The 11,700-nt window shown below is 41.4% G+C and overlaps 1 protein-coding gene across 1 annotated transcript in view; it reads right to left on the reverse strand.

Annotated features, from left to right (window-relative positions):
• Positions 1-2,014: 2,014 nt before the first annotated feature.
• klhl2 (kelch-like family member 2) overlaps positions 2,015-11,700 on the reverse strand; it is a 14,659-nt gene continuing 4,973 nt past the window's right edge. Inside the window, exons 5-15 of the mRNA XM_008292981.1 lie at positions 11,519-11,681; positions 11,227-11,336; positions 11,020-11,136; positions 9,333-9,482; positions 9,087-9,204; positions 7,938-8,135; positions 7,681-7,782; positions 7,314-7,442; positions 6,956-7,096; positions 6,736-6,879; positions 2,015-3,553 (exon numbers count right to left, since the gene is read on the reverse strand). Coding sequence (XP_008291203.1) covers positions 3,525-3,553; positions 6,736-6,879; positions 6,956-7,096; positions 7,314-7,442; positions 7,681-7,782; positions 7,938-8,135; positions 9,087-9,204; positions 9,333-9,482; positions 11,020-11,136; positions 11,227-11,336; positions 11,519-11,681 — 1,401 coding nt within the window. The 3' untranslated portion in view covers positions 2,015-3,524. The remainder of the gene's footprint in view (positions 3,554-6,735; positions 6,880-6,955; positions 7,097-7,313; positions 7,443-7,680; positions 7,783-7,937; positions 8,136-9,086; positions 9,205-9,332; positions 9,483-11,019; positions 11,137-11,226; positions 11,337-11,518; positions 11,682-11,700) is intronic.

The following is an 11,700-nucleotide window of genomic DNA, read 5'->3' on the forward strand; positions in this document are numbered from 1 at the left end:
GAATTAAGAGATTTATTATAGGTCTTCTGGAAATATATGAAAATCTGCTGGGTCCAAAAACACATACAGCAATGCTAATATTGGGTTAAATGTCCCTTGGCCATTGTCACCTCAACTAGTAACTTCTGGTTGTATCTTTGACCACTCCTCTGGACAGAATTTGTACAGTCAAATTAAATGTGTTGGCTTTCTGACACAGACTTGTTTCTTTATCACAGTCCAAAGGTTCCTGATAGGGTTTAATTCAAGATTTTATGAAGTCTCAAATCTTAGTTGTAGCCTGATTTTGATGTGTTTGGGGTCATTGTCTTGTTTGAACACCCAACTGCGTCCAAAACCCGACCTTCTGTCTGATGATTTTAGGTTCTCCTGAAGAATGTGGTGGTAATCCTCCTCCTTCATTATTCCATTGCCTTTGTGTAAAGCATCAGCTCTGCTGGCAGCAAAATAGCCCCAGAGCATAAGGCTACTACCACCATGCTTGATGGTAGGTCTGGTGTTCTTGGGTTAGGGTTAGGGTTAAAGAACACTGCTCTAAACATTATTTCTGGTCATTGTGGCCAAATAGCAAATGTATTTTTTGTGTCAGCTGAGCACAGAACTTTTCCTCCTCTTTGTTGATGTGATGAGCAGCACACTTCAGTCAGGCCTAAAGGTTCTGCTTCTTGAGGAAGGGCTTCCTTCTTGCACAGCACCCTCTCAGCCCATGGCGATGTAGAACAAACTTGACTGTGGACACGGACACCAGTGTTCTAGCAGCTTCCAATTTATTGCAGACCTGCTTTTCAGGAATTATTGGTTGACTCTTGACCAGTTGTCACTCAGCAGCAGGTAGTAGTTTGTGTTTTCTTCCTGATCGTGGCAGTAACACAACTGTGCCACGCACTTTATACTTACAAACCATTGTTTGCACTGTTTATTTTAGATTCTCAGGTGTCGTTGAAATGGTTCCAAGTGACTTTCCTGACTTGTTCCAGTCAGTGATTTGCTATTGAAGAGTTAAGTTGCAAAAACAGATAACTCCATCTTCACAAACCTTCAGAAAACCCACTTTTCCATCGTGTACCTGGGACAATATCAAACTTAAGTTATTTCTATTTTTGTCATGTCATTTCTACTGAGTCAAATCCACTCAACTTCAGTTTGATTGATATTATCTCAAGCAAACAACAAAAAAAGAAGTTTTCTGAAAATCTACAAAAATGGAGTTATATGTTTGAAGTCTTCTACTTTGGATCTTTGCTGAGCTTATTAGACTTTCCCATTGTAGTGTTTGTGGCAGAATCTAATGATGGTATGAAACGGGCCCTATTCAAATTGGTTCTGAGGAGTCAACAGCTGTTAATCACTCACAAGAAGAGAAGGAGTCATGACATTAAGAAAATCTGATTAACAGCTTTGTGCATAAAAAATTGATCATTCGAGTCGCTGTATGTATATTTTTGAGCTGATTTTGTCATTTTTTCAGAAGACCTATAATACATACTTAAATACATAAATTGTACATTATAAGCAAATAATAAATGGGAAACAACCAAAATGCATTACTGCTTTTTTCGTGACAAAGATGCACTTGTTTCAATGATTCCATCATATGTAATGAAGACCTGTAGAAGCTATTGGAACTCAAGAATGCTGTAATATACAAGTGTATGTACATTTTTGCTCAGAACTGCAATATAAAGTAGCAAAAAGTGGAATTTCTTCAGCCACCTGAGTTTGGAAGTACACCTGACTAAATGTAATTTCTTACTTTTTTCATCCAAAAAAATCAGAAGTTTTCAAATGTTAAATATCTAAACACAGACAAAATGACACAAAATTTCCATGTCTAAAATGTGAGTTTACATTTGAAATTGTCAGTTAAAGTAGCCTAAGCAAACAAGTGATGTGCAAATGTGGAAATATAGTCAGTATCAAAAGCCTGTCAGGGTTAAAAACCCAACTAATGGTAAAGTTTTATAGAATAATAAATGAGTGACAGTAAAATTATTAAAACATCACACACAGCACATTCAATTTCAATGTTTTACTGATTTGGCAAAGTTTTAAAAATGGATTATATCATTTCACAGCTTTAAATACAAGAAGCATATTTATTAATGATAATATAAAACAAGTAATGAAACATTTTCAAAGTCATTAGCCTACATGACATTCCTCAATACACTGACAAGAAACAGCGATACCAGTTACTATTATAGCAAGTTTCAATATAGTAGGAGAGGCAAGAGAAAGAGACTGAAAAAACAGAAACTCAAGAGTAGGTTTGGTCACTTTCCAGATAGAGAGAACAGATTAGTAAAGTAGCGTAATAAAGAGAGACAGAAAAAGAAGAGACATATTAAAATTGGCACATTCATAGTACGTCAGGGTGTGCAGTAGTTAACAGGGTTGCTACACCAAAGGAGAGGAAGGTACTGTTGAAGGATAGCAGGTTGGAGACAGGGACCATGCAATGAGTTCAGGCTGCTGCTGCTGCTGTCATCAGTGGATACAACCACAGTAAGTGTGGCTGCCAGGTGACAGTAAAGCACTGATACATCCAACTGTTTTTCATCTCAAACAGCTTCTCCCTCTGTCTGTCACTGTTTTTTTTGGCAACGTGAATGATGCTTCTCCCTCACCAGAAGAGTTAGTATCCCAACGAGTCTGTTTTCTCAGAGATAAATGTACATTATCGTGTTTCTGAAACCGCTTCTCGCGTCATTATTCTGAACTAACGCGGGCTAATGCAACCGTCATACCGATCTGAAGTCAAAATGTATTTCTTTATCCCAGAACAGCAGCCGAGTCCAGCTGTCCTCTGTCCAGTAACAGTACTCAAGGCATAACAAAAGGAGTAGAGGAGGGAAGCGGGGATGACATTCAGGCACTCTTGAGCAGCCACACTGCAACACTGTAAGAGGTCAGAGGTCAGACAGAGTGCGATGACGCGGCGTCGAGCCGGGCGCCGCCGCCACACAGATGAAACACAAACACACATGCTCACAAGCAACGGAGCACCTTTATATGCCAGCACGCACACACAGACACACAAACACACACTTCTCAGGAGGATAAAAACGAAGGAGAAACTAATTTCAGTCCCAAATGGTCCTTCTCTGCCTTCCTCTCCCGTAGATTAGATGAGTGGTCTCTCTCAGAGTTGGTTCATGTTAACATTACTAATGTTAAAGTAACTTTGCAGTTATAGTAGCTTCATATCAGTAGCGTTTCAATGGCACTGCAGTGGTACAGTGGTGCTTCAAACTGGTGTGTCCAGTCGCTGCTGCAGTCCCGCCACGAGGGGAGAGAAACACAGGTTCTGTCCCCTTGTTTGTTACAGCTCCCCCGATCAGGTAAGTGCAAAAATCTTCATCATCACCTTCAGCAATAACAATCTTGTCATTTTTCTTCATCTTCGTCAGTGCCTGTGCCAATACTGCCCAATATTGAAGCATTGGCATCATAGACAGATCCAAGATCGGTATTCAGCAAGAGAATACATTCTGCTCCGAATCAGTGGCAGGTGTCAAGAGCAGTCATAAGGGCTTGTCAATCACAGTCACGCCTGCAATAAAAAAATAAAGAAATGAATCAGATAGATCATTAATAAAATCAGTTTCACATACAATAGGGTCAAAAAGTCTGAGAACAAATGGAAAATCTGTCATATTTCCTGTAATCCTGGAAATTATCTGAACCGCTGAGATTTAGAAACACTCATTCATTCCCACTGCCATTTCCATTCTGTGCTCAGGCCAGGGAGGCTGGACAGTAGATCTGGACGTCTTTCTTTGATGATAATAACTGGTGACAACAACGATGATGTTGCTTGAGACAATATTCACAAAGCTGTCACGTTTAGCTAACCATGTCAATTTGTGTTGTTATTCACATCAGGTTGTTGATATGTGGATCTTGTAATTGGGCACTTTATTTTAGTATACACTATATCAGATATCTTACGCTTTTTATATCAATTTCATGATTGGGAAGGTCAACCTGAGGCCACTGCTGGCATCAGAACTAAGTGAAAGTGTCAGAAGTTAGACTGTCGCGCTGATCAAAGAGGGGCTTCTCAGCATCAAATCAAATCACGGCTAGACTGAAGGTTTCAAAGGGGGCAGTGCATTGCACTCTGAAAAGCTTTGTGGAAACTGGATGAGTCATATCCAAAGCACGGAAAGAGACGGCACCATGAGAAGATCAATACATCAAACTTTGTTAAACTGAGAGACAGAAAAGCAGCTTCATCACCGATACAGAAATCTCTGCACAGTCATCCACGTCCTGGTAATCCTGAGAGGTTCAGTAGAAGGAACCTGCTCTTTTTTCAGGTCATGAAAACGCTTCGTCTGACCCAGAGGCTTTTTTTTTTTTTAGTTCTGACTGATGGGGAGTTGCAGATATTTATTGTTATCCCCAAATCACAGGGCTAACAGATCACTAACATTCCAAAACTAACATGTCTTGAAATGTGGATGGTTGTGACACTGCCAGGTCAGAGGAAGATCAAGGGGTCGATAGTGGTGAAATTTTCTGGAGAGGTCTCAAGACTGCATTGTAAGTATTGTCAGGATCATATATTTTATACATATATTTTTGATTCATGTTGTGATAATCTCATATTATTCTCTTAACCTGTTATTATAATCATAAGGCATAATCAACAAAACTTGTAAACAAATGCAGAATGAGAAAAAGTAGGTGGAAACAGGACTGGGTGGTTTGTGTATATCTTTCCCTGTCACAAGCAGGTATCTGCAGGAGGGAGGAACTGAAGGTGCTGAAGGTGCTCAACAGCTGGGTGCTGAGTGGCATGTTTCTGCACCCACGAGATGGTGGAAGAAGGCCCAAGGACACGGAGGAACCAATCAGCTAGCTGCAACACATGCAGTGCACATCCTCATGTAATAGTATAAAGTACACTGGATGAGGGAGAGGCAGTCAGTCAGACTTCGTGCCCTGACATTAACTCTGTTGATGCTGGGGTGAGCAATCTGATCCAGAGCTCTGTATGCTTATTCAACTATCTGCTAAATAAACACTTTGAGTAGAACCTAAATATCTTCTCCTATTGCTTCATTAAACGAATGCACAGGAGCTATCTCAACACATAGTTTGATTTCTGGTAGATTGGGATCCAGCTCCGACAGTAGAGCTGTAGTAGACCCACTACTCTGTTTAAAGAATGCATTTATGCAAAATCACCGAGTATACAGTCTAACTGGACAGAGAAGACAAATAGTTTTAGAGAGGAGTGTCTATATTACCGTCTAGATTAAACTGAAAAAGTCATTCTTTTTAAAAATGTATTTCCAGAACCAAAGCTCAGGTACCTTCTACTGGCTCTCTTAGGATCATTTATACTGAATTTTCTAAATAAAGCATGGGAGGAAAAACAATCGCAAAAATCCTGTCAAAAGCAGGCTGTTAGTCGCGGTCTCAGAGGACAAGTTGCATCTCTAAACCACCTCTCGGGAAGGGAAACGAGGCCAAACACTTGGCGTGAGTTGAGACATAGAAGCATTTCACAGTGGATCATGGAAAAGTCACATTTACTGATTAATTGCAGTTAGAGATTTGTAGCAGTAGCAGAAGGGTGTATGGAAAGAGACAAACTGGAGAAAGAATGATAGTACAGTGTGTTAAACCAAAAATGCAACATGATCATCAGAATATTTTTCTATATATAAGTCTGGGGCCGTTGTCCCACTCTAGAGTTGGACACCTGAACTGAATCAACTACATCCTCAGCAGGAAGAAGCAGCACTACATCCTTCAGAGACAGGCTCCTCTCTCTGGTTTGCATCTTTGCAGAGAAGGATTCCAACTGCAGCAGGATAACCACCCCAAACACACCTTCAAGCTTTGACTTAAGGACCAAAGAAGACCAAGGAGAGCTGACCGTCATGAAATTCCCTCCACCTTTACCTGACCTCGACCCCAATGACCATTTAAGGGGACACTTGAACTAAAAAGGCCAAACATTCCTGACATGCCATTAAGTGTTTTGGAGCAGTGTCACAACATGCTGGGACAACATGTGATCAGGTTTGACCAGACTTGAGCTGAATTAAAAGTAAGTGTGCAAGATTTATTTTACTGGCGTTAAATATTAAAATCAGCATCACAATTTTATTAGGATTATTGTTTAGAACTCTGAAATAAAGTATATTTCTCTCTCTGGTGAATCCATTAAAATGATCTAAATCCAAATACTTCAGTTGTTTTCATTTACCATTTGCCTGAAATTCTGGATTTGGAAAACAGCTTTTAATAACATGGTAAACGCTGTTATCAAATGATCCTAAAAAATACTGAATTACAGCCAAAAGCTTCACCTTTTGTCCTGATGAATAATAACTTCCACCTGAAATGTTTTTTCCTTCAAGAAATGCTCAAAGAAAAACTTAATTGTTTAAGATGTTAACTGTTAAAGAAATTCTTAAAATTGCACCTGCTGCCTCCGTTACTGAAAAGTTTAAGCATCTATGAACATGTATAGATATTTTTCACCTAAAAATGTCTTTCTCAGTGTTTGAGCAATGCACAGGGCAGGTTTTACTCCTCCTGCTGCAGGATCGATGTCACCAATCCTGCTTGCAGGCCTCTAACTCAGATTTTAGGTGAGTTCAGGTAAACTTTATATCTCCCCCCTCCAGACATTGTGCAGAGTGAAGGCCAAACATCCACAAGAAGCATCAATAACCAAATCTAACACTGTGCAGCTCAGTGTTGCGTACTGACCTGCATAACTGCGGCCTGTGCTCATGCAGGTCGGCAGTAGCGTCCACTTGTCAGAGTTTGGATTGTAGAACTCCACCGAGGCCAAATTGCAGCTGCCATCGTCTCCACCCACCACGTACAGTAAGTTGTTTACGGCACAAACACCTGAAAACACGGAGCGGTTATCGGAGGAACATCCCACGCCTGAGGATGTCTGGTGGACACCGTGCGTCTCGCTTACCTGCGTTACGTCGACACATGTTCATGTCGGCTACTTGTCGCCAGCTGTTGGAGGCTGGATCATAAACTTCACAGCTCTTCCTCACCAGGGGGCCATCGTGCCCGCCCACAGCATACAGTAAACCTTTTAACACACCTACACCTGAGTAACACACAGGACGCATGGTGAAAAAACAGCGAGGGCAAGAGCAGGTACATTTTCATCTTATTTTGAACATAGATTATTAGCACGACAAGCATCTTCTTAAAGATTTTGACAATGCTGTAACTATGAGTGGAAGCTTCAATGATAAATCTATGACAGAGGAAATCTGGAATCTTTCAGTTCACATTTCTCAAGCTTAAGGTCGCACACACACCTGCTCCACTGCGTCTCGTACCCATCTCTGCGATATAACTCCACGTGTTGCTTTTAGGATTGTAAGCTTCTACTGTACTTAAACATTGTCTGGTAGCGCCGTCATAACCTCCGACAGCATACAGGATCCCTGAAAGTACGAGTAAATCCATGAATTAGAAGGAGGTGCAGTGGTGGACAAAATAACAGAAATGCGTGAACACATAATATAGCAGACACTGAGGAAGAAGGAACTTATGTGACATAATACAAGATTTTCTAAAGTTGTATTTCTTGCAGGACTGCAGTATTATATTGTTGTGCATTTTTGTAAGTTTTCCCACATTTAACATCTTTTTCTGAACATGGACTTGGAAAAACAAACTCACCATTGACAACACCCACTCCTACACTGCTGCGTCGGGTGCTCATGGGTAACACATGGAACCACTCGTCTGTCTTAGCGTTGTACGCCTCGACTGTGGACAAACCTGCAAACACACACACACACACGCGCGCACACAGTACGTATTAAAAACACCATGAACTGTCAGATAGTTTAGAATTTGCTGTGGTTAAACTCATTTTTAAAGCCTCTTTAAACCTGAAACTTTGAGGTCACAATCATGCAAAAACACAGCGGTACCTGTGCTGCCATCAAAGCCTCCGACAGCGTACAGGAGTCCATTGAGAACAGCAGCCCCGAGCGTCGACCGGCGGTCCTGCATGCTGCTCACGCTCGTCCATCGGTCCATCATCGGGTCGTAGCAGTCCACCGTCCGCACGCGCAAAGAACCGTTGAAACCGCCCACCGCATACACACACCCACTCACGTACACCACACCTGAAGAGCAACACAAAGTTGAAACCGACCTGCTGCAGTGAAGATGAACGAGCAAACTAGGGCTCAGAGCAGAGAAAGAGATCTTTATTGAGGACAGCAGCGCAGATGGAAGCTTTCTGTTAAACTATACAGCTTTAGACCCTGAAGAAGACGGAGTCCACAGTTGCTGATATCATGACTTTGTAATCAAACTTGTAGTTGCCTCTGCTCTCAAAGTACTTACACATTTAAAAATACACATGCATTTTAACAAGGGCAATAAGTTGCAGAAGGAAAATGAGGCTTTAGCTACTATGTCCAGCTGTAGGGATGACTAAAAGAGCAAGTGGACCACGATTTAGTGCAGAACTTAAAAGTGAACCAAAGTTTAGTGCAAAATACAGTAATTAACAATACATACAGAGTTACTGACACCTCATATGTGACCCATCTGCACGAAATCAGTCGCATTGCGCCTGACGGTATTGGACAGCGATATGGAGCGCAATATTATATGTTACCTACATGTAGAAAACAACTAAATGGACCGATCTAAGTAATGAACCCAAAAGCAGGTGAACAATAGAGAATTGAACACATTTAATAATAACTGATTTCAATGTTTGTGTAAGTTCTGGATCGGCCTCAGTGATTTTCTCTGCAGTGCCGATTCTGTCTGTCTCTTTCCTTTTTGTTGGACTACTGTTGTCAAAAGTCAGATTGGAACCCACATCTCCAGGGGAGACTGTTTTGTTTATTGTTTATTGGACAAATCCTGGTTATAAATCTAAAGTTTTATTACTGACAAGCTGACGAGGACCAACTGAATGCACCATTAGTTTAGTAATCCCAAACTGTCTCTGTAGGGTGAAGCTGTGGCCTGCGGTCCTCTGTTGCAATAATCCTTCACATCATTTGGAGGAAATGGCCCTTTAATTGTAGGGTTTCTTATTGTCATTGAGGGTTTCCTACCTGCTCTGCACCTCCTGGTTGGGAGCTCAGCCACCTGGTACCACCGCTGCTCCTCAAAGTCATAACACTCAACACTCCGGATGGCCTTGGGAGCCTGACCTCCAACCACCACCATCACCTAACCACGGCAGAAACAGCGGCGCGATTACAAGCAGAACTGTAGATCATTTATTGTTTGTAAGTGCTTTATGAGTAAGACGTCATCTGTTCCGCTCTGGAGACGCTCGGTGTTGACTATGTTTGTACCTTTGGACAGCAGGCTGGAGTCCTCATGCGTGTGCGTGCGGTCTTCATCAGAGCTCTCTGATCAGCTGGCAGCAGGTGGTACTTCATGGCCTCAATCAGATAGTCTTTACATGCGCTGCTATTCTTAATCAGAGACTCCTCCTCCACCCGCTGATACGAGCAAACAGTGAGAGGAACAAGTCAGCCTGCAGGACTGCTGCAGTATATGAAGATAAACTGGAAGTTAATGTTTCTGAGGCACATATTGGTTGTCTTTAAAGTCACTGGAACACTGTTCATAGTAGAAATTTAATATTTTGCTTTTTTTAAATAACAGAATATTCAACAAATTGTGTTTTTTCTGAAAAACATGAAATGTTGAACCACCTCAGTTGTCATAGGCACAAATTTTTCTCTAAAAGGATCAAATGTCACTAATATCGACTTCTCGTTAAAGATCACGTAAAAAAAAAAACATTCACAGCAAAAGAATGACAGCATGTATCCTCATCCAAGAGATGTTAACATTCAACTTACCTCTGCAGACCTACATGACAACAATAAAAAATGTTTGTTTTCCTGCATCACAAACAAAACAAAAGTAGGAAATGACTGAAGCACTGCAAGTCAAGTCAGCTGTCTGGTTACCAGTGAAACCGCCAACACACAATCAGAACCTTCCCGTCATAACCACCTGTTGTTCCACTTGCGTTGCTCTGCTTCCTTGTATCGAGGTGTTTGATCTAATTACATACACCATAATCAGGAAGTGATTAAATGTTAAAATCCTGCTTCAAATACACCCTGATGAGTTTGGTTCTGTTGTAATGTGTGTGAGAGTGTAAACTTTAAATGACATCTTGTGCTTTACCTCCATTGTTTAATTCTTTACATGTCAATATGTTATTGTGGATGCCTATGTACCACATAATCAATATTTAATATTAAATGTACTATATTCACTTTGCAAAGGCTTCTTTGTTGGTTTTTTGCATATATTTTCTTTTCAAATGTTCCTTTAATCACTGTACAATGGATGACAGTAAACGTCACAAATGCATCTTTGAATTTTGGGAACAGGTAATATTGTCCCTCAACCTACTGTAAATTGCATCAGAGTACCAGTGAAACAGCGACAGTTAAAAGTACATATACCTGTCAGAGATTCCTTTTTGGTTGTCAAGTCCATATGGGAAAAGGAAGTTCTATTACTGAGCCTCAAAAACCACCAGGTGAGCCAGAATATATGCCCAGAACGTTTGCCTCATTTTCTGTCATTATATATCATTAATACAACATAATGTGAAACACTGATGTTAAAATGCACATTTTGGCTGTTTCTCTCTCTCTCTCTCTCTTTTTTTTTTTTAAACGTCCACTCTGGAAGCAGCACCAAAAAGCTAAAACAAACCCCAACACATTTCCTGTAAGCCAGATACAAATCTGCATGTCACCTGGAGATATGCTGCTAAATACATAACAGAGACATTAAACTGTCCTGATCTGTTGAAACAAGGATGACACAGCAATCACAGCTGTTCGGTGGTAAAACTAAGATGTGATTTGGTCGCAGAGAAGAGGCAAACTCAAGTTTTCCTCTGAACAACATACAGTCTTTGGCGTTTTGTTGCTTAACTTTCAACTCAACAGCCTGCCATCAATAAAAAAAAAAACAACACATGAAACATGCACGTTCAGCCAAACATACCTGCACCAGGTATTCTCTGGAGAGGAGCGGCAGGCGGACGTGTTCCATCAGGTGAGCCAAGTGTTCCTGGCGGACGTCTTTATCGTGGTTGACCCAAGCTATAACCGCTTCAAACACCTACAGTACAAAAAGCACACAAGTACAATTGCACAGTTATTTGGTTGTCCCGTCATGCCTGTGTGTAATGAGCAGGATGACAGTGTGTACCTTCTCCTCTGTAGGGATGGTGAGCTTGTCGCTGGCGATCAGGCTGGACACTTGCTCCATGCCCAGATTGAGAAACTCTTCACTCCCAACCACCTCAGGGAAATGTTGCTCTGTCAGCACAAACATAGTGCAACTACCACTTTATAGCAGCAGAGACGCGACCATTTTCAATATCCCTGCATGTTCATTAATTACACCTGTTCTCATTCTGTCTGATCCTCTGCCCTACATCCTTAATTTTAATAAAGCGGCACACATGCACATGTACGTGAGCAGAGTTTTGCACACGGACCTGCGTAGCTGTTGGCCTGTGCGAGGAGCTGAGAGCAGGCGTGTAGGTCAGCGAAGGCTCGTATTCCCAGACAGTTGGACGGATGAAGTTGAGAGCTCAGGAACTCACAACAAGCCTTTTTCACCTCATTCAGCTGGAGCAGTCCTGCAGCAGGCAACAGCGCCTGAGAAAATGAAAACACT

The sequence above is a fragment of the Stegastes partitus genome, unplaced genomic scaffold, assembly GCF_000690725.1.
Source record: "Stegastes partitus isolate 25-593 unplaced genomic scaffold, Stegastes_partitus-1.0.2 Scaffold850, whole genome shotgun sequence".
In the NCBI taxonomy this organism is placed as follows: Eukaryota; Metazoa; Chordata; class Actinopteri; family Pomacentridae; genus Stegastes; species Stegastes partitus.